Raw genomic sequence first — 22,495 nt, 5'->3', positions numbered from 1 at the left:
AGGAAGTAAATGAAATTCAAAGGCTTTTTACAGCTGATTTCCCTGTCCCATTAAGTGTACAGCAGCAGTTAAAAGCTATAAACCAATGATTATTACAGTTTTTGAGTTTTGCCTTTGACAACTTTTGGCAGTAAAAACCTGACTGGATTATAGGGAGATTTACTGGGAGATTAAATGTAAATTCCTCACTTTCTTCACCCTGATTGAGACTCTGTGCTCTCAAGCCAAAACTTCATTTTTTGCACAAAGATACACCAGTCACTAGAAAGGGTGCCTTGAAACTGGACTTTAAAGCAACAGATTTGTAAAAAAACTGGCTCCCCAGATGTATTTATTCTACCGGTAAATGGTTGTCTACAGTGACTGAAGATGAATCTAATGCAGCCTTCTTTCCTAAAATTTCACATAAGCCTTGGGTTAAACAGTCTCTAAAAGTTCTTTTTAGCATTAGATGTGGATTAGGAGGGAAATACACACCCATGGGCTTACACTTATCCCCTAAACACCTTCTTCACCTAGAGGGATTGACTGTTTTAGGGGCCAACTCTAATGTTACCCCGGACTTACAGTACTGTCAACTAATGTTAGCTGATCGGTTCCAGGACAAATATTTTGGGGGCACCATAGGAATACCAATAACCACGGTATTTAGTCCTTAAGAACATTTTAAGTAAAGCACACTGCTTTCCAACACAGGCAGGATATCTGAAATACGCAGAGCAATTTACCCATTTCCCTTTGGTATAAACTGAACCATCACCATCAACATGAGGGCAAATAAAATCAAAGGAAAAGGCAGATCTTGCTAGTATTGGGAATTAGAGAAAAGGTTTTTGTGGAGCTAAAGAGGACAAGGGTAATATTCAAGACCTGGCTGAAATTGATGTCTCAGGAGATCTTTCCTCATATTTACAATGCCAGCTTGGAAAAGTTGGCCTCTATCTGTTGCATTTCTGCTAATGCAAGGCTGGGACAAAGAACTGTAGCACTGGCTTGTGGTTAGGATGGAACTGATAAGGATGAGCAGCATAAACATTTCCCATGGAAACAGATTTGTGGTGTGAAAGCTCATAATGGACTACTGTTGGCAGGAGAGGGCAATGAACTGTAAATTCCCATAATCCAGGATTTTATTTATTTATTTTTTTTTACAAGATGCCCTTGGCTGCCGCCAGCCCTTCCCACGATCTTAAATACTACCCAAGCCACAGGCCTTGCCTGGTCAGTTCTGCTGCCTCCCATGGAGCCGCAAGGTTGGAAGGACCTCAAAGGACATCCACTCCCAATCTCACTCACATGGGTGAATGGAGTTTCCCTGGCTAATTGTCAAGAAGTCAGGATTTATGAAAGTATGAAGTAATTGCAGCAGACAGGATGTAGGTGGCTGTAACAGGAGTAGGCTCCCAGGGTGGCCATGGCTCCCCCCCAGGTGGCCATATGGCTCCTGCCTAGCTCTCTCTTTAAGATGCTCTCCTTTGGTTCCTCACCTGCCACACCTTGATCTTATTAAGATATTAAGGGAGGGAGGCTGCCCACCGGTCCTAGATTGAGCCCTTGTCACTTCCAGCCACCAGCAGGTCCTTCCCTGACCCTGCTGGATTCAGTTTTTGCCCTGAGATAAGTGGGCCTTCTTGGCCCATCTGTGGACCCAGGGCACCTTAAGGGTTCGTTGTGCGACTCCACTTGCCCCTTATACCATGCCCATGCCTCACAGAAACTTTTGGGTCACCAATCAGGTGGGGCACTTGTCCCAAATCCAGCAGGCCACCACAGACCTTTATTCTTTTTTTGGGCTTTGGCCTTCCCAGCTTCTGCCCCACTACTCTGGTTGCACCCCTGTGGCTCAGACCTACCACACTAAGTCTGGCTCCTTGGGCTCCAGACCCTTATCTTCCCCCTTGGATTCTCTGGCCCCCAAGCCCTGCTCTTCCCACACTCTGCCCCCTCCCTGGGCTCTGGGCCCTCTGGCCCAGGCTCTGCCCTTCCCTGGGCTCTGACTACACCATGAGCCTGGCCCCACATGGCTCAAGGCAATCACGTGCCCCTAGGGCACTAATGGGAGCTCCAAACCACACCTCACAGACCCTTCCACAAACCACCAGTTCAGAATCTGGTCCAAAATACGCCCTCTGGCTAGAACATAAATCCCCACAACGGAGTCTAAGCTGCAAGCCTCAGCTCCTTGCTGTATCTGTCAGCTCCCCCTACCCTGAGTCCTGTTCCCCTGCAAGACAGCAGCACTTCTACTCGCACTTCACCCAGGGTAGTCCAGGCATCAGCCAGGAGCTTCTCTGTAGCTCTCCTGCCCTGGAGCTCTTCCCTCAGGAGCTCCCAGAGGCTGACTGAACGCTCTAGCTGCAAATCATGCTTCAGTCTGATCATGGGACTCCCCAAGTTACCACAGATGCTGCCTGATTTAGTTTGCCAGATCAACCCCAGGGAAATGGACTGCTGCTGGATTTTGCTGTAACAACATCTTGCCTCCCATGCAGGGGACTAGCCCAGTGCTCTACTGCCGTGCAGCTGGTTCAGCAGTAAGTACTTGTAGCAGGTAAATAAATCCCCAGGTATCTGTTCCTTAGACATTCACAGTAGGCAGTTTTCCCCCTCCTGGGGCTCTCCGTGCTTCCCCTTCACCATTAAAGTAACAGGAGCCTCTGGCTCTCTGTTACACTGGCTCAGATGAGTAGATGGATCATTTGTCCAATGACCACGTGGTCAACAGCTTTTCCCTAAGGATAAAAGAGAGACCTTCTCCCAAAGAGGATACTCGCCTATAGCAGGAACTAAAACAGCAGCAGACTAGGAGATTAAACGTGAATTCCTGACTTTTGCCAATTGCAAGGGCTGTGTGGGTGGGAAATGAAGTTGTATATCCTCCCCAAACAAAGCATCTGGTATACCAGGGGACAAAGGGGTTGGGAACTACAAGGCCTGTAATATCACTGTAACAATGGGAACATGACACACACTGGTGTAATCTCATTTATACTGACGTAAATGTGGAATGGACATAGAAACCTATGCTAGCATCAGTCACTTCACTCTGGGGTAAAGCACTTCTTGGGAAGTCAAGAGTAGCAATAGGCTAGTGCAAGTAACACCAGTGTACAGATATGTCTGCAGTGAATTTCACCCCCCAGTAGCCCTTTGCTCAACATAGCCTAGTACTGGCTAGCCTGCCATCTAGTGGTGAGACTGTGCAATGAGTCCATTGTGGGCAGCTGGGCATCCTCCAGACACCAACAGGATTTTCACTGACGTACAAAAGCCATGTAGTGTTCCGGAGTGCTGGATGTATGCACCCTAAGTAGACAGACTTGACTTTGGGGACTTGAGTAACAGAAATGGGATAAAATGGAACAGTACAAAGTGCAAGGTCACGCATTTAGAACCTAACACCAAGAACTTTATTACGAGCTGGGAGCTCCTCATTTGAAATTGAGCAGGAGAATGAGGAAGAGCAGAACTGGCAATCACAAGCTGATCACAGGATGATTATGAGTAGGGCCTGGTTTAAATCCTAGGCCTAGCTTGTGGCACAGCAGCTTGTTTAATCTTGGAGTTCCCCCTGCCACCGATTAGCAGAAGGGGGCCCCATTGGCCCTGCTGCTTGCTCCTGGGCCCTAATCATGAGCTTCTAAAGCAGGGGTGGGCAATTATTTTGGCTGGAGGGCCACATAGTGAGTTTGGTGTTCTCTCATGGGCCACATCTGTTTCTTCTACCTGCCTGAACCATCCCCACAGCAATAGCATGCCCCATCTCTCTCTCTCCTCCCTGCCCTCGCAGCTACAGCATGCCCCAATCCACAATGTCCTGGACCTGTCCGCAGCTTACACCAGCTTATGTGCTGGAAGCAGTGCTGGGGAGGGGGTGGTGCTCACATCAGCTGCAGATGCTGTCCACAAATTCTCAGTGATGAGTGGGGCGACTACCCAGGACTGAAGCTGATACGTTGATGCAGATGTCCCAGTCCCCACCTGGAACCTGCTGGCCACACCATAGCTGATGCTGGCACCTGTCTGGCACTGCTTCTGGTGCACGGACCAAGAGCTGGTGCAAACTGCAGAAGGGTAGCACTGTGGCATTATTTTTATTTTCCCCAGCAGAGACCGAAATTATCATTACTGTATTTTCTTACTTGTAATGTACACACCAATTTCCAGCAATTGATTTTCTTGGGGAAAAAATGTGCTATTTGCAAGAAAGGGGTACATGAGAAGATACTAGAAGAGTCTCTTCTTTATTTGATCAGAAAAAAAAAAGACAGAGGGGATATGACTGCACTCTGAATACATCACGGAAGGAGAAGAACTATTTCAGCTAAGAGGCATAAGAACACATTGGGGGCAAATAAAGAAATTTGGGTTAGAAATCAGAAGATGGCTTCTAGCTATCAGAGTAATAATATGTTGGAACAGCCTCCCAACAGGAGCAGTAGGGCAAAAAAGTTGCCTAGTGTTATGATGGAGCTACATTATTTTATGAAAAGGATTGTGAGACATAGACTCATAGATTGTAGAGTTGGAAGGGATCACAATGGATCACCGTGTCCAATGCCCTGCCCTTGGCAGACAAGAGGACCGAGGTCAGATGACCCCAGCAAGATGACTATTGAGCCTCCTCTTGAAGACCTCCAAGTTAGGTGATAGTATTACCTCTCTTGAAAACCCATTCCAGATTTTGGCCACCCTTACTGTAATAAATTTCTTCCTAATGTCTAACCTAAATCTACTCTCCACTAGTTTGCACTCATTATTCCTAGTTACTCCCTGGGGCACTCTGGTAAATAGTGCATCACCAATTTCCTGTTGTCCTCCCTTGATAAACTTATAGGCGGCTACAAGGTCTCCCCTCAGCTGTGTCTTGTGAAGGCCGAAGAGATCCAGATCTCTCAACCTCCCCTCACAGGGTCTTTCATGGAAGCCACTAATCATGCAAGTGGCCCTCCTCTGGACCCTCTCCAGATTCTCCGTGTCCCTCTTGAAGTGCAGCGCCCAAAACTGGACACAGTACTCCAACTGTGGCCTGACCAATGCCGCACAGAGGGGGAACATCACCTCCCTCGATCTGTTGGTCATGCATCTGCTAATACTCAACAAGGTGCGATTGACTTTGTTGATGGCCTTGTTACACTGCCAGCTCATGTTCATCTTGGAGTTAACTATGACTCCAAGATCTCTCTCAGGCTCTGAGCTGCTGAGGAGGTCATCCCCCAATCTATAGGTGTGCTGGGGAATTCCTCCTTCCTAGGTGGAGTACCTTACATTTAACTTTGTTGAATTGTATCCTATTTCGTTCTGCCCATTGATCCAACCTGTCCAGGTCAGCCTGTATCTGCTCCCTGCCCTCCGGTGTGTTAACTTTGCCCCATAACTTGGTATCATCTGCAAACCTGGAGAGTGTGCTCTCCACACCCTTGTCCAAATTGCTGATGAAGATATTAAATACAGGATGGCTGGATTGCAGGGAATTTCATTCAGTGATTCACAAGGTTTCTTCCAAACCTAAGTAGCAACTAACACATATGTGAACCATGGGCCTGCCTGATACCAGACTTACACTGCTTAGTCAAGAGTCTGAAGCCTTAGCTAACCCCAGTACTCCAAGCACCAACAGCTGCTCCTGGAACGTATTTCTTCTTTTACACTGTGGCATCACTGACACTGGGGAAGAGAGATCTCTAAGTTACTGCATGTAATCTCGGATGCAGGAAGGGACTTTACCTTTTCAAGTCGGATTCTGTCTCCACATTCAGCCGGGAGAAAGTTTTCCATTAGAATCAAGTCTTCGCTGGTGACCTTCCACTGTTTGCTGGCCAAATGAACCACAGCAAAGAGCCTTCCATACTGCCCAGTGGCAATCATTTCATTCACCCTTTGTACGACCTCTGTTAACAAATGGTGAGGCAGTGAGTGCACTGGGGATAAACTGTAGTAGGGAACATCAGTAGGCAAGGCAGCATGAAAACCTGCCCACGTGTTCTACCCATCCCTCCCCATCTTATTAGGATCCCTACTGAGGGCTTCAGACATGGGCCGTAAGATGATGATGTTTCATAAAGAAGGAACATGCCTCCTTCCTTGAAAGACTGACTGTACCCATACAAGCATTGAACATGTACCAGGTTTATACTGACACAGAGCAACTGACAAATATGCAGCTTTCCTTCTGCTGGAACAACTGGCTGGATGTCAGTGGAATGTCCTATCCTGGAGACGAAGGTATTCCATAAGAGAGTGCCCTGCTCTGCTTTTTTTCTATCCCAAGGGGTGAAGAAGAGCCCTGAGAACCAGACAAAGGGCACAGAAGAGGTAGAGCAAGGGGTGCCAGGGTTCTTGGCCAGCTCAAGCTTGAGATTCTTTTACATGCCAGAAGGACCCTGCTTCAGCTCCTTATTGTATGCTTCCTGGAGATATTATATCTTTGTGCTCTTGTTGTGCATGCTATGAGCTTAGCACAGTACTGGGTGCAAATTATGGCGCACACACAGTGAACAACTTTTCTAAGGTCATAACTCAGTCCAATCAAACACCACTGTTACACAAACACGGACAATGCATTGCTTAATGAGGCATATTTCCTTGTCAAATCTCAGCGTTCTAACCTCATGCCATTTAGCTCTCAAGCCACTCATCAAAAATACTTTTTCTGCTATAATATTCCCTCTACTCCCATTGTGCTCAAAAATAGCTAAAACCAGCTTTGCTCAGAATTCAAGCCAAAAATATCTATTTTGAAGAGATAAGAGTATGGAACTCTTCATCCCCAAAGTGGAAGTCATGCGATCAGGAACAACTGAAAACAGGGGTTTAGAAAATCATTTTGCAACCTCAACCACAATAGTTGTTGCCACTTTCACTGTGATTAACCTTGGAGCTTGAGTAACTTTACTGGTAGAATGCGAAATCTGTGGCTTAGGACCTGCTCACACAGATCTTGTATCCTGATGCAGAGGATAATGCTGGAGCCTTTAAAGCAGGGACGTGCAATTATTTTGGGTGGAAGGTCGCTTACTGACTTTTGGCAAGCCATCGAGGGCTGTATGACAGGCAACCAGGGGCAGACAAATATTAATTTGATAAATTTTTTAGGGGCCCTGTGGGCCAGATAGAATGACCTGGCAGGTCACATCTGGCCCACAGGCCACATTTTGTCCACCCCTACTTTAGAGAACATGATCCCCTTCTCCTCTTCATTATGTGTAGCATGATACCGTGAAGATTACAGGCTTGAAGCTACTAATCTATTTATTCAACTAGTATCAATAACCTTCTTGCCAACATTTTAAAATTTCAGTGCCTGAAAGTTAAACTCCTAAATTCACACTCGCGTGTCTAAATAAAAGCAGGCTGACTTCCAATAATGCCAAGGGCTTGTAGTTCCCATTGAACCTACAGGGATTTAAGGTTACTAACAAAGTCTGAAATTCAAGATACTTAAATTTAGAAGTTGAACTTCTGACACCCAAGTCTGAACATTTTGGCCTATAATTTTATCTTCTATTAAATTACTGCATTTTTAGGCTTTGTTTTTTTCCAAAGAAAGGAAAGTGACATCAAGCCATGCTGGCATTTCCTTGTAAGCAGTTATTTGCTCTTTAGTGCTAAGCAGACTGATCTTACATAAAGCACCTATGGTCACTTCTGGGCACAGTAAGGTCAGGCAGGTAATGAGCAGAGCACAGAAATCAAATGCCCTTGCAGTTATGAATGCAGTCATAATGTGATGCTATTCTGAGAAGATGCTGGAGAGGGCAAGCGAGCCGTTTCTCAAGCAGCCTTGAGAACTGTTGTGTACATTGACACAAAGTACCTGGAAGGCCACGAAACATGGCAATCATTATGGGCAAAAGGTCTTGGCTGAATCAGAATGAAGGGAAGATCAGATCAGTTTTAGCAAGCAGGTTTAAAGTGTACTTCCACTGTTTGGACAGTAAAAAATTAAGACTTATAGTAGTGGTGCTCGATCTTTTGGTCCCATGGGCCAGATGGTGGCCAGGGGCCAGTCCACAGGCTGACTGGAGCCCCACATGCCAGAATTGGGCCCTGGAGCCTGGCACTACCCTTTCCCTGCCCCATGTGCTGGGATTGGGCCCCAGGGGTTGCCACCATGCCCTGCTACCCTTGCATTCTGGAACTGAGCCCTAGCACTGCCCCCTCTCATTGGGGACTAAGCCCCAGGGGCACAACACTACCCCTATGTGACAGGATCGTGTCTCAGAGACTTGGCACAGACCCCTTTCCCACAGTCCCCCACATTGGGATTGGGCCTTGGGGTTGCCCCCACCTGGTCCTGAAAGCTGGGATCTGGCACTGGATCCCAGGGTGCAGGGTCTGGGGCTCCCCATGAGTCTGGAAATTTAGCAGCAAGGGAGTTATGCCAGTGCTTGCCTGCCACCAAATTTCTGAATTTGTTGGGAGCCTTGCAGGCTGGATGACATGGTGCTGCAAGCTGGAGTTAGCCTACAAGCCCAGGGTGGACCACCTCTGGCCTAGAGTGTAGAAAATATTTTAGGGAGAAACCACATTAATTAGCAATAACCAAATGTGCAAAATGTTGTGGGCACAGAGCTACAAAACAGTAAGCCAGGAAAGGAGGGCTGGAGCCATTGCCTCTGTTTAAATTAGGAGTTTACTTGCATGGTTATTTATTGGTATATTGTCCATCCATTAGGGAGTGAATCAGCCTGCTAACTGTCTCCAATGGACAGCACAACATCTCCTTTTCCTCCATTGCTCCCGATAGCCATAAGTAACAGTTCATGCCACTCAAAGGCATGTGGGTCCTCCCTCTGCCATTCCCCTCTCAGATGTCTCCCTTTCCTCAGTCTCTTCTGTAAGGTCACTTTTTTTGCTCTCTCCAATTTGAAAGATGGGAGGATGAGGGCCTAAATCAGGTGCCAGTCTGAGAAAGAGGCAAAACACCCATTATCTAAAAGGTCATTGCAAAGAGAAATGCACTCTTCTGTCACTGCATTTTCTGTAACGTGCAATATATGCTAATGATGTTTCCCTTCAAGGGATAGCTGTAGGTCTCCTATGTGCTACCATGGTACAAAGGTGTAACGGTAAGGGCTATCCAGCCACTGTGTCTAGTTACATTCCTGTTCTAAGGAGCATCTGTCTTACACATTGCACTGTTCTGATGTGAAGTCTACCTTTTTTCCGTCTCAAAAGAGCAGAAAAAAATCACACTCTAGATATATACTGGATTGGCTTATAATTGGGTCCCACAACAGTATCAACATTTGCACATGCAGTATTTAGTCAGGGACAATCCCATCTTGAGCAGGGAGCTGGACTACATGGCCTTGCGAGATCCCATCCAGTCCTACTTTTCTATGCTTCTATTTGATTCTTTTTTGGCTCTGCAAGTGGAGATCTTTACCTGTATGGTACTTTGTCTCTTCTACTGGATCTGGCAGTTTGAACACAGGCCATGGAGGTGAAGACAATGACGTTTTGACAACAAGTCTGTCAACAAGAGTGTAAGAATCAGCAAACAAAAGGACATATCATCACCAGGAATCCTGATTTTTCTGTTTAAAAATCCCAAATCCTCCAATTAAAAAAATCCAAATTTCTCTGATAAAACCTCCCAAAAGCCGCACTTTTTCTGTGACTAAAATGAAATGTCACTAAATCTATATATCGATGTATCAGTTGAACACAATGTTTTGATATATTTATGATTTTAATATAATTTGGAAGCATACCAGTGCCCTCAATCATTATTGTAACAGGAGTAGCTCCCTAGGGGTTGCCATGATCTCCCCTAACGCATGTTCAGTTGGTCTATGATGCACCCTCAGTCTCACCCGCCACTTCTTTGATGTCAATTATGTAATTAGGGAGGCTGCCTCTTTAGTTCTCCTGGACACGGTTCTCCTCCTGTACATTAGCCCGGCTCTGCTAATGGGGGTTCCTCGGCACCCCAGCCTTATGGGCTATGTGTGGCTCCAACCACCCCTTTACCACACCCCAAGCCTTGCAGATGTACTGGATGTTGCTCAGTCAGTCTCACCCTCTGCGCCCTCTCTGGCACTCGGGCTCTCCGCGGCCCTTGTCTCGCAACCGCGTCCTCTGGCGCTCGTCAACCGCCGCCCCTTTTTGCCTTTTTGCTCTGGGGCGCTTATCACACTGCCCTCTGCTCTGGGGTTACCACAGCTTTGGGGCTCAGGTGTGCCTGGCCCCAACTCTCCTCCTTGGGGTCTCGACCCCCTGCTGGGCTCAGGCAGCCTCAGCCTTACCTGGCCTCCAATTCTCTGCTCCCCTTTGCCTCGGGGCTGGGGTCAGTACACCCCCGGATGTGGCGCCCTCTCTGGTGCCGGGGTCTCCACGCTACCGTAGAGCCCCTATGAGGCCTCCTCCAACCCCATATAACCTCACCCGGTCCTCTGGTGTAAACCACAAACACAAAGCATAAAAGCCCCTGGGCTATAACTTAAATTTTAGCCGCTTAGCAGTAACATCCTTCGAGCCACCCAACGGGTACTCCATCTCTTCCCTAACATCAGCCTGCTTGTGCAGTCCGGCTTCTCCTCTTTACTCACATAGGCAGCGTTCTCTCTCCCTTGGCAGCCAGCAGTCCCCGCACACTGGCCTCAGACTTGTGGTTTATATATATATATAGGCACCAGGCCGTGGTCCTTCTGGTCAGCTGACCAGGCAGGTGTAAGTCCTTACCCTCTCATTAACTGGTTGGCCCGACAACCTGCACCTGGGTCCTTATCTCTGCTCTCAAAGTAGCAGGCACCTTAGTGCCCTACTACAATTATAACAAAATTAATTCTAAATACCTATATATTTTGGCATTTGATTTTGGTTGGGTTTTTTTCATGGAAAAAAATCAATGCTCCCCCTGCCCCCTTTACTCACCAGGACACAGGTCCAGCTGCAGCTGTCCACCCCCACTACTTTGAGAGCTGAGCAGTCCTGATATGCTAGTGCCTTGCCCATGCCCATCCCATTGCCCCTCACTCCCGACTCACAGCCCCTCAGCCCTGTTAGTGCCCCTCACTCCCAACCCACAGCCCTCTGGCCCTGCTGGTGCCCCTCACTCCCAACCCACAGCCCCCTTGCGCTGCTAGTGCCCTGCATTTCCAACCTACAGCCCCCAAACCCTGCCGATGCCCCTCACTCCCAACACACCGGCCCCTGCCCCTGCCCCCGCCCCCCGCTCCAGCACGGACTCATAGGACTCCAGCAGGGGAAGGGGGCCCTTCAGGGCCAGGGGGCAGCTGCATGGCTGCGCTTGCAGGGGCGGGGTAGCTGCACTCTCAGGGGCAGGGGTGGCTGCGTGTGGTCTTAAGTGCCAAGTGGAGACAATGACCATGGCCAGGCTGCCTAGCATGGTGTGAGATCCCCAGCCTCCTTCTTCTTCCAGCCTGCGCTAAGGCCTTGCTTTGCCACTGCCTGCAAGAGTGGGAGCCACCACAGCCAGGACTGAGACTGCTTGGAGCCCCTTGCCCTCCTCCAGCTGCCCATAGCATCAGCCAAGCCAGAGCCGTGTTTCTGGTCCTCCCCACTGCGCCTCAGCTGATGCCATGGGGCAGCATGTGGTGCCCCAATCGCTGCATGCGCTTCCAGCCACGCAGCTCCCCACTGCCCCCAAAGGACCCTCTCCCCCCGCTTCCTTCCCCCACTGGAGGGGCAGGTGCTTCCAGATGGGGCCTGCTGGGAACAATGCTGAGCTGGGCTTGCAGTAGAATTGAGCGCTGCCTCAGACCCCTGCCCCGCCGCAGTCCTAGCACCTGGACTGCTTCCCCCAGTGCTTGCAGGCACCTGCAGGCACAAAGACTCCCCCACACACCCTTGCTCCACACGCAGCCCCTTCAGACAGTCCAAGCCCTGGCTCTTCAATTTACCTATATTCAGTTGCTGGGGCTGCTCCCACCACCCTTCCTGGCTGCATGTGCACACACACGGCATCCCCTGACTCCAATTGCCCTCCACCAGCTCCCCTTAGCACCAAGCAGCTCCTTGCAGGGTAGAAGACTGCCAACCTGCAAGGGGCTGCAGTAACTGGCAGCCTTATTTCAGTCAGAGATGGTGTTTCTCTGCAGGCAGAAAGGGGACTTGCTGCTGCAAAGGAGCTATGAGTCTTAACACACACGGTAGTGTAGAATCATAGAAAATTAGGGTAGGAAGGGACCTCAGGAGGTCATCTACTCAAACCTCCAGCTCCAAGCAGAGCCATCCTCACCTACAGCATATCCCAGCCAGGGCCTTCTCTTGCCAGATCTTAAAAACTTCCCAGTAGAGATGCACCAGTATATTGGATCGTATCAGATTGGCACCAACAAAAGGGAAATTGATGTTATGGGCAATTGGCTTTTTTTGGATGGTGTACCTGATAATGTCACTGATAAATGTCACCGTGGGGGCCTTGATCTGCCCATGCCATGGCCCTCCCTTCCCCCATCCCCTCCTCTCTACAGATTTACTGGCTGGACGCTGGTCTCCAATCTCTTGGGCTGAATATTGGCTATCACAGAGGTATACATGGCCATCAGTATCAGCCAAAAACATCTTTATTCGTGCACCCCTATTTCCAAGGATGGAGACTCCAAAACTCCTCTGGGTATCCTGTTCCAATTCTTTACTACTTTCCTCATGAGAAAAGTTTTCCTAATGTCTAACCTAAACTTCCCTTGCTGCAACCTGAGACCCTTACTCCTTGTCCTGTCATGTCACCACTGAGAACAGTCTAGCTCCATCCTCTTTTGAATCTTGCTATTAAATCTGCACCTCAGTCTTCTTTTCTCCAGACTAAATAAGCCCAGTTCCCTCAGCCTCTCCTCAGAAGTCATGCTCCCCAGTCCTCCAAAGCATTTTCACTGCCTTCTGCTGGAATCTCTCCAATTTGTCCACATCCTTTCTGTAGTGGGGGGCCCAAGACTGGAAATGATACTCCAGATGTGGTCTCACCAGTGCTAAAGAGAGGAGAAGAATCATTTCCCTCAATCTACTGGCAACACTCCTACCAATGCAGCACAGTATGCCATTAGCCTTCTTGGCAACTAGGGCACTCTGTTGGCTCATATTCAGCTTACTGTCCACTGTAACCCATAGTTCCTTTTCTGCAGAGCTGCTGCACAGCCAGTTGGTCCCCAGCCTGTACTGGTGCATGGGACTGTTCCGTCTTAAGTGCAGGACTTTGCATTTGTCCTTGTTGAACCTCATGAGATTTCTTTTGGTCCAATACTCCAATTTGTCTAGGTCTATTTGAATCCCAGCCCTACCCTCCAATGTATCTACTACTCCCCCCCAGCTTGGTGTCATCCACAAACTTGCTAAGGGTGCACCCCATCCCATCTTCCAGGTTGCTGATGAAGATATTGAACATAACCAGCCCCAGGACAACCCCTGGGGCACTTCACTTGATATCAGCTGCCAACTAGACATAGGGTGTCTACACGGCACCGTATGGTGACGTTGCTATGGTACCACACTTTAGTACTTCTTTTTGGAAGTATTAAAGCATGGTGGAGTATGGGTGGTTACTGTGCCATGACTGCAGTGTACAGGTAGATTTTGCCCCTATATGCTATATCGCTGTAGCAATGCGCTATACCTGAGGAGTCTGCTGTTATGGTGACGTAGCTGGTGATTACATGTGGACACACATGGATGCTACATTGCCATAGCGTGCCATATGGTGACACAGCGCGTTGCTATGTCACTGTAGGGCGACGTGTAGACACGCTCATAGAGCCTCTGAGCCTGATGATCCAGCCAGTTTTCTATCCATCTTACTGTCAATTCATCCAACCTGTACTTCCTTAGCTTGCCTGTGAAAATGTTATGGGAGCCCGTATCAAAAGTCTTGCTAAAGTCAAGGTATATCATGTCCGTTGCTCTCCCTGTATCCACAGAGCCAGTCATCTCGTCATAGAAAGTAACCAGGTTGGTCAGGCATGACTTGCCTTCAGTGAATCCATCCATCTTCTCCTCCAAATGTTTAGAAATGGATTCTTCGAGGACCTGCTCCATGATTTTTCCAGGACTGAGACAAGGCTGACTGGTCTGTAGTTCCCTGGATCCTCCTTCTTTCCTTTCTTAAAGATGGGAACTATATTTGCTTTTTCCAGTGATTTGGGACCTCTTCCAATTGCCACGAGTTTTCAAAGATAATGGCCAGTGGCTCTGCAAACACATCAGTCAAATCCCTCAGCACCCTTGGGTGCATCACGTCTGGCCCCATGGACTTATACCTGTCCAGCTTTTTAAAATAGTCCCTAACCTGTTCTTTCACCACTGTTGGCTGCTCACCTCCTCCCCAAACTATGCTGCTTGGTGCAGTAGTCTGGGACCTGACCTTGCCTATGAAGACAGAGGTGAAAAGGGCATTGAGCACTTCAGCCTTTTCTGCATCCTCTATCACTAGGTTGTCTCCCTGATTCAGCAAAGAACCCATACTTTCCCTGATCTTCCTCTCGTTACTGACATACTTATAGAAACCCTTCTTATCCCTTGCTAGCTGCAACCCCAATGGCACTCTGGCCTTCCTGACTTCTTCCCTGCATGCTCAAGCAATACGCTTAATACCCCCCCCTAGTTGTTTGCCCATATTTCCACTTCTTATAAGCTTCTTTTTTGTGATTTAGTTTACTAAAAAGTTCTCTGCTAAGCCAAGCTGGTCTTCTGCCATACTTTCTCATCTTCCTGCACATCAGCATGGTTTGTTCCTGTGCCCTCAGTGAGGTTTCTTTAAAAAACAACCAGCTCTTCTGTACTCCCTTCCCCCACAGATGGACCTCAAATGTTTCCAACTTTTATCTCCTTTACAGTATTTCCCAGAGTTCAGACACCTTCTGACTTGGTCAAGGGCCCCTCATGCTCAGGGACCTCTGGTCTGATCAGTCCTGTCTTCTCTCTATGTGGCTGAGTAAGGCCGTGAGGAGGAAAAGCAGAGGTCTACCGGCAGTGGGGTTCAAACACACGTGGAGACATAAGTCCAATGCCTTCACCTCTCAACCATCCTGCTCAGGCCACAGATTTCGAAGGACTTTGGGTCAGGACCTAAGTAAGAAGATGCTGTGACTACTTCTTGTCATTCCAATGCTCTCAATGACCATTGGGGCATGTCCATTTAGATGAGGCAAGAATAATGGCCTCTTCCCATAACAGGCAGAATAAAACTAACTACAAGTAAGAGAAGAGGACTCCTGATGTGGCAAAATTCTTCCTCCCTGTGCCCTTTGCTCAATCCCAACCTGGTGATTGTGCAGCTCCCCCACAATGACAATAGTAAGAGGCCAAGCAATGAAATACAGCATAGCGCTGCAGTGACTGGCGAAGCTGCTGGTGCTTTCAAAAGTGCTGAAGCTGCAGCCCGTCTCAAGAGACTGCTTAACCACATGCTGAAACCGCTTTGTCTTGCTCCACAGCTAGGCTTGCAAATAAGGGAAAAGCATTTCACCAAAATAGAAGCAGCTGCTGCCCCACTGCTCCAGGCTATTGAGGTACATGGTCAAGTGTAGAGAATCCCAGACAACTTTGACAGAAAGGGGATGAATGGTTTGTTTGTGTCTGCCCAGTGTCCTCCCACCCCAACACACAAAATAGCTTGGGCTGTTAATGTTACAGTGCAACAAACCTACATTTGCAAAAATGCCAGTGTAGAATAAGCAGTTTGAGGATGCGCTGGAGATTCACTCAGTAACTTAAAATCATGGGGCCTTTGTTGAACTAAGCTTTAACTTGCCACTGTTGCTGACACCACTGCAGCTTCACTGGCACCAGATACAGTAGGGAGCAGTAGCAGAAAGTGCCAGTGGCCACCAGTACTTTGTACCAGTGTGGTGTGCAGATTATGTGAGGCCTGCCTCATTTCATTCAACTGGAATTTGCCATTGATTTCCATGGAAGAGGAAACAGGCCTCTGTTGAGAGGCTAGTGGCTACTTCAAGCTTGGTCTACGTCAGTGGTAGCTACCCCTTTTTTGCAGGTGTGTCACAAGTCATGCCCTTCCTCCCAGAGGCATACCTGATAAAGTTTGTGCCCTATGGCACCAGAACAGAGGCAAGGGGCTCCAGCCTTCAACCACAGGAGCAGGGTAAGGACACCAGTGAAAGCAGAGGTGTTGCTGCCAAAAGCCAAGATTAACCTTTCCTTGGACCTGTGGCAGACACCAAATTAGGGCTTTGACACCTGGCTCACCATATGAAACTGCAGCCCATGCTATTTGTGGCACACTGCTGCAGGTTAGCCACCCCATGTCTAGACTCACACTCTGCCCAGTGTGGCACTGGTTTTAGCAATGTTGCGGAGGAATTGAGAAAAGCACCCAAAGTGCCTTAGAGGGACATATGATCTAATTAGCTTCCTTAAATCAGCCTCAAGGGACTGAATATTAATGAGTCATGCATGTTACTTCTTCCTTTCCAGCCTAACTATTTTTAAAGCTCTTTTCAGCTAAATTGATAGTTTAGTGAAGACCTTGAGAACCACAGCTGGCTTCTCTATAGGAGCTCATGAAGCTGCTTTTCCTTTCAAGCTTCCAGCTGCACTCCTTGAATGAAGATACTAATGGCTGCTAACATCTCACTTGGGAACTATTTTAATTCAGCGCTTGAACTGAGAGATCTGATTTAATGCAAAAGCCTCTGTGAGTTTGCTTCTTACTTCCACACAAGCTTGGCGTTTGCCAAAGGTGGGGTGGGTTGTGTTTCTTAAACAACTGAATATAACAGAACCACCTCAAAGATTTGGCAGTTTTGTGCTTTAGGACAGACTTAGTTTATGAAGTGATAAGCAGCAAATTTTGTTAAATGCCGCAACTTAAATCCTCAACATGTTTCCTGGGCTTTAATGTAATTATGGTGCAAAATTCTCTGAATCGTGGAAGCAGGACTGTAGGAGGTACAGTCCCACCCTTTGCTCAAGGCAGGAACACTTCATCTATGCCTAAACCATCCCAGGCAAAAGTTTGCCTAAGCTGTACATAAGAACCTGCAGTGACAGTAATTCCACAACCTCTCTAAACAACCTGTCCCAGTGCTTAACTATGCTCCTAGCTAGAAAGTTCTTCCTAACATCCAACATAACTATTCCTTGTTGCAAATGAAGCCCATTCCTTCTTGTCCTCTCCACTGTGGACACAGAGAACAGTTGATCAACAATGTATTTTGTATGTGAAGATAGTTATCAACTCTTTATTCAATCAACTCCCCATTCTTCAGACTAAATAATCCCAGTTCTTCTAAGTTTTCCTTGTCTGTTACATTTCCTACATTGCTAATCATTTTGATTGCTCTCCTCAGGACTCTTTCCAGTTTGTCCATGTTTTTACCAAAATGCAGTGCCCAAGCAAAATATTCTCAGTGAGGTCTCACTAGTGACTGCTGAACAGACTGGATGAGTCACTTCTTATGATTTGCATGCAGCATTCCTAGTAATATATCCCAATATGCTAGTGGCTTTTTTTGTTTTTTTACAACACTGCATTTTTAAATCATTCAGCTTGCCATCCAATACGACTCCCAGGTCCTTTGCCACAGAACTGCAGCCTAGCCAGTTGTTCCTCAAATTTTTTTTTGTGCATGATTAATCTGTTCTAATTGTAGGCTTTTACATTTGTCCTTAGCTAATTTAATCCAATTCATTTCAGACCATTTCTCCAATTTATAAGGTCAATTTGAATTCAAGTTGTACCCTTCAAAGTGTCTACTATCCTTTCAAGCTTGGGGTCATTGGCAAATTTACTAAGTATTCATTCAAAACCATCCTCCAAGTCATTACTGAAAAGGCTGAGCAGAACAGACCCCTCCAGAACCCAGACTGATATCTCATCCCAGGTACAAAATGAGCTACTGAGTGATGACTACTTTTTGAGCATAATAATTCAACAAGTTATGTACTAGTTTTACAGTAGTTTTATTTAGGCTATTTCCTTAGTGTATTTATGAGACTAATGGGAGACAGTGTCAAAAGCCTTATTAAAGCTGAGGTATATCACATCCACTATTCTTTTCCCATCCACAAAGCCTGTCACCTTGTCACAGAAGGAAACCATGTTGGTTAAGCATGGCTTGCTATTGACAAAAGGAAGCTTCTTTCTGAATACCCCTGATTGTTCCTTGGAGAAGCGCTTCTATATGCTGAGTCTTCATGCTCCTTCCTGAAGAATCTCCTTGAGGATCTGACTGATGGGAAGAACAGAGTACTACAGAGATGACAGTGGGTATTATAGAATGGCTTCCACTAAGGGCATTCAGCACTGTGATACACAATTCACAGGAGCCACTGTCAGGGCTGAAACTGTCTAGCACTGAGTTGCCAATTTCTGTGTTGAACAGACCTTTACCAAGGTCCCATTTTATTTTCTGCACTTTGATGCTGGAACCTTACCTACTAGAAATGCCAAAAACACTAATCCACTGACAGCTGCAATTAAGTGAAGATCCTGGGGAGGAGATGAAAGGCAATAGGTCTTGTACTACTGCCATAAAAGTGAAGAACAGAGCTACCAGGCACATTTCAGCCAGCACCCATCAATGTTTTCTTGACAGCTGCATGAGTGGATATTCTCTGCTACACTCAAGATTGTCACTGTGTGGGAGCCTTTGCTCCAATGTTGAGGACTCCCTTAAGAGCAGAAGGACAATGTTCAACTAACAGGCAGCAAACTACACTGGCTGGTTTGTTTGGCTAATGGATAGATGGCAAAGAAAACACAAGGATCACACTATTAAAAACACCTTTTTAACCATACACATTAGAGCTGGGCAAGTTCTGCTCAAATACGTCTAATTTTCAGAGAATTTTCGTTAGAAGATAAAAAGTAGGGCAGAAAACTCCTATGCCCTGTTAGTTACGACTCCAAGTGGAAACAATTCTCTCAAACTTTGTTGGTGTTAGAAACCTTTTATGAATTTTAGTATCAGGTGGGGCAGAATGAAGCAGCACCAGTTAATACCTTTGCATGATGAGCTTTTATAAAGTCTCTACAATGGAACAAAAGGGGAAAAACCCCTATTATTTTTTAGGAGTGATACTTTGCACATAAGCAAAGTTTTTCACAAAGGTCTTCACAGTAACTCACTAAACATTCTGCCTCCTTTCACAGATAGAGAAACGGGGGCACAGAAAGATCAAGTATTAACCTAAGATCACAGTGCCATGGTTAATGACAGAACAATGAAGATCTCCTAACTCTACTCCTTAGAGCAGCTAAATTTTCTGCAGCATGTGGCAGCAAGCTCACCTTCTCCCACAAATAACTTAACCTTGAGATTCTGATCAACTCAGTGTTTAAAGTTACTCCAAAAGTAGCACAATGCCTACATCTGGAGAGATATGTGTTAAAATGCTCCTCCATTCTTAAAACAGTGATTTCCTTTAAAGAATTAAGCTATGATACAGAATAGACATTTGCAGAAAAGACTGTCTTTGGTTCAGTATTGTTTTCTCTTTGGAACAGTGAGCATGTTATAGATGGGACAGACAGAAGAGCAGTGGTTTCTGCTATATGACTACAGTAAACACCATTTCTGCTATAAGCAGGGAGCAAAGAATTCCCTGAGGGCTCTGATCAGCACTTTCTAGAGTCAAGAGGAAAGATGAAAGTCACAAAAAGTATTTTAAATTCTAGGAGACAGGTTCACACTGAGTAAACAGGGCAAAATTAATAGTGTGGCAATTGTGTTGAATCAATCAACTTGGCAACTTCTATGTGCCCTTTCAAAACCAAATGTTACCAAAAATGTTCTCCAGTGCCCTGCCCTTTTGGGGCTGGCTCCATGATTTAATGGCCATACCACAAGATGCAATACAGGGACAGGGATCACACCCTCATCCTGAAGCTCTCAGGATACTGAGGAGCAAGTGCTTCATCTCTGCTCTTTGCAAATACAGAATTCTGTCTGGAAACAGAATTACTAGGTGCTATAATCCAGAAACCAGAACAGATTAATTTTCTATTTCTTTAGTGACCCCTTATGGCTAAAACAAGGAGAGGCATTTACTGGAGCTACATTCAGTCTGTTCATGGAGTTACTTCTTTACTGGCTCACAGAAAGGAAAAAGGAACAAATAAGGAAAAATCAAGGGAGGGTTAATACCTCTGAGGGAAAAGTGAAGTAAAGCAAAATTTTGACCTCACCCTTGCTGTTGTGAACTACTCTGGGAACTGTGGCTTCGAACTGCAGACCATAACATAGATCCTGAAAGAGAGAGACCAAAGAGAATTAAGTAATGACATTGGGATGGACAAGCTGTGTTTATTTAATAAGGAAGTATGAGTCCTCTCAGTTGGCACCAGTAGGAAAAGTCTTAGTGTCCAACACAACAGAATTTCTCCCATTCTTTTACTTCCCATAAAAAGGCAAAAATATTTAGAGGGGGCCACCAACATACATAATGAATCAGAAACTTGTCTATGATGTACAAAAACCCAGCAGAACAGAAGAGAAAATGGGCCCGACATCTACCATGTATGGAAGATACTCCCAGTAAGTGAGACATTCAGTTCCAAGATCTCAAATACTAGGTTAGCCATTCATATGGTTGTAAATCATCTCTCTTCTGTAAACCACAGAGGGATGGTTCCAGTGGTTTAGACGCACAGCATTGCATGCTCATAATAATACAGTATTATTCTAACGGCTATTGTTAAGTGTATCCTCCTCTACCTAGGTATGTCTCAACCTTTTAAGGCAATGACAAGTTATTACTGAACATCTGTACATAAAACAAGGTTCTCCTAGCTTTTTATATCCTCTGGTTCGCCCAGAAATAAGAAGAGAGTAGCACACAACCTCAATAACCTCCAGACAGTCCATTCAATAGTGTAGTGAAACATATGGAAACCCAGGGTGTGTACAATGGCATGGTGAGCTCGATGGAACTTTTCTAGAGCAAGGGACCACTGGTTTTAATCCTTTTTCTGCCTGCACAAATTATCTTCCCCTTATCACAGACAAACAGCATCCTGGGCTTTTTCCATGGAAGAGATTAAACACAACGGAAAAGGTGAAGGTGGTGATTTTAATGGCTTATTCAGGATGGGTATGGCTATGGGTAGTTAATGCTGGACAATGAGCAACTGCAACAGCAAAGACAGCAGACTGGAGGGATTACAATTAATGTGAGTGAACATCTGGAGAGGCTGATGAAATTCTCCTTATGGAAGGGTCACTTTCTAATGGGTTTTCTTAGGGCTGTGTGAAACAGCACTGTTTCATTCCAACTTCTGTTTCGCCGGGGCAGTGTTTCATTTAATTTCAAAAGCACTGTTTCGTTTTGTTTCATCAAAACTGTTAGCTGTTTTGACATTTGGCCCATAGGCTATAATGGGGAAGCATGGAACCTCCTATAACTTTGTCATTTCTTGCCTGGTTCACCTGAAACTTGCAGGGATAGTAGCCCTTTCTGAGGCCAAGATGCCTACCATGTTTCAAGGAGACAGGTGCAGGGGTTTCCAGGAAATGGCACCTCAAACTGTGCAGAGCAAAACTCGTGTCACTTTTAAGTGTGAAGGCACAGAGAAAGCTCAGTTGAAACAATACTTTTTACGCTTTTTTTTTCATCCCTCCCCCAGAGCACTGGGATTGGAAGGGACCTCAGGGAAGGATCACAGCCACTGGCCAGCTACACAGTCAGTATCAGAGCAGTCCTTCCCCCTCTTCCCCCTCCCTCTCCTTAAATTCTCTTTAGCTGCAAGCAAGCCCAGCTTCGAAACCTGAAACGTTTTGAAACTTTCAAAACATTTCAACTGCCCTTGTTTCATTTCGAGGCTATTTTGAAGCATTTCATTTTGATTCAATTTTGCTGTTTCAAGCTCAAAACAAGTCGAAACAGCATGGAAATGAAACAGCTGGCGAAATTTTGCACAGCCTTAGTTTTCATTGCTTTTATACTTTTCATTGCTTTTTTCTTTTTAGTGACAGTGCTTGAATGTTTATTACAAACGAAATGGGACCAGCACATTACTGTAGGGGGAACAGGACTAACCAGGGCAAATCAGGCTAGCAAAGATGAAAAGCACCAATGCAACTTCATTAGCAGAAAATGAAGCCTTCTCCAAAACCCTCTTCTTAACAAAGAGTATTTGCACTAGAGATGCACCGATACGTGGGTCCGATATCGGATCTGCACCTATACAAAGAAAAGTGACTATTGGAAATTGCTTTTTTTGCCTGGTGCGGCTGATAATTTGGCCAATAAATGCTCCATGCATGTGTGCAGATGCAGCACAGCATGCAGGAGTGAGGAGCATAGCCTAGCAGCTTGGACAGCTGTGTCCAGCTGGTAAGTCTGTTGTGGTGGAAGGAGAAGGGGGAGGGAAGGGGCATTGGGGGGGCAGATAGAGGTCCCCACAGTGAGGCAGGGAGTGGGGCTGGGGCAGGCACTGCCCAGCTGGGGGAGGGCAGGGCGTGGGACAGAGCTGCAGCTCATCTGGGGGGCACAGGGAGTGGGGGGGTGCTCCTGCCACAGTGTGCACCCTGGGAGGGCATGGGGAGGTGTGCACCCCCGGAACGGTATGGGT

The 22,495-nt window shown here is 46.5% G+C and overlaps 1 protein-coding gene across 1 annotated transcript in view; it reads right to left on the bottom strand.

Annotated features, from left to right (window-relative positions):
- The window catches only part of MRPL21 (mitochondrial ribosomal protein L21), a 32,371-nt gene that overhangs the window by 6,903 nt on the left and 2,973 nt on the right, over positions 1-22,495 (bottom strand). The window contains exons 2-4 of the mRNA XM_019547249.1: positions 20,111-20,171; positions 9,392-9,477; positions 5,728-5,891 (exon numbers count right to left, since the gene is read on the bottom strand). Coding sequence (XP_019402794.1) covers positions 5,728-5,891; positions 9,392-9,477; positions 20,111-20,171 — 311 coding nt within the window. The remainder of the gene's footprint in view (positions 1-5,727; positions 5,892-9,391; positions 9,478-20,110; positions 20,172-22,495) is intronic.

Source organism: Crocodylus porosus, unplaced genomic scaffold (assembly GCF_001723895.1).
Source record: "Crocodylus porosus isolate Cpor-Errol unplaced genomic scaffold, CroPor_comp1, whole genome shotgun sequence".
In the NCBI taxonomy this organism is placed as follows: Eukaryota; Metazoa; Chordata; order Crocodylia; family Crocodylidae; genus Crocodylus; species Crocodylus porosus.
Note: the sequence above shows the minus strand (reverse complement) of the source record. Positions and strands in the feature narration are given on the sequence as shown.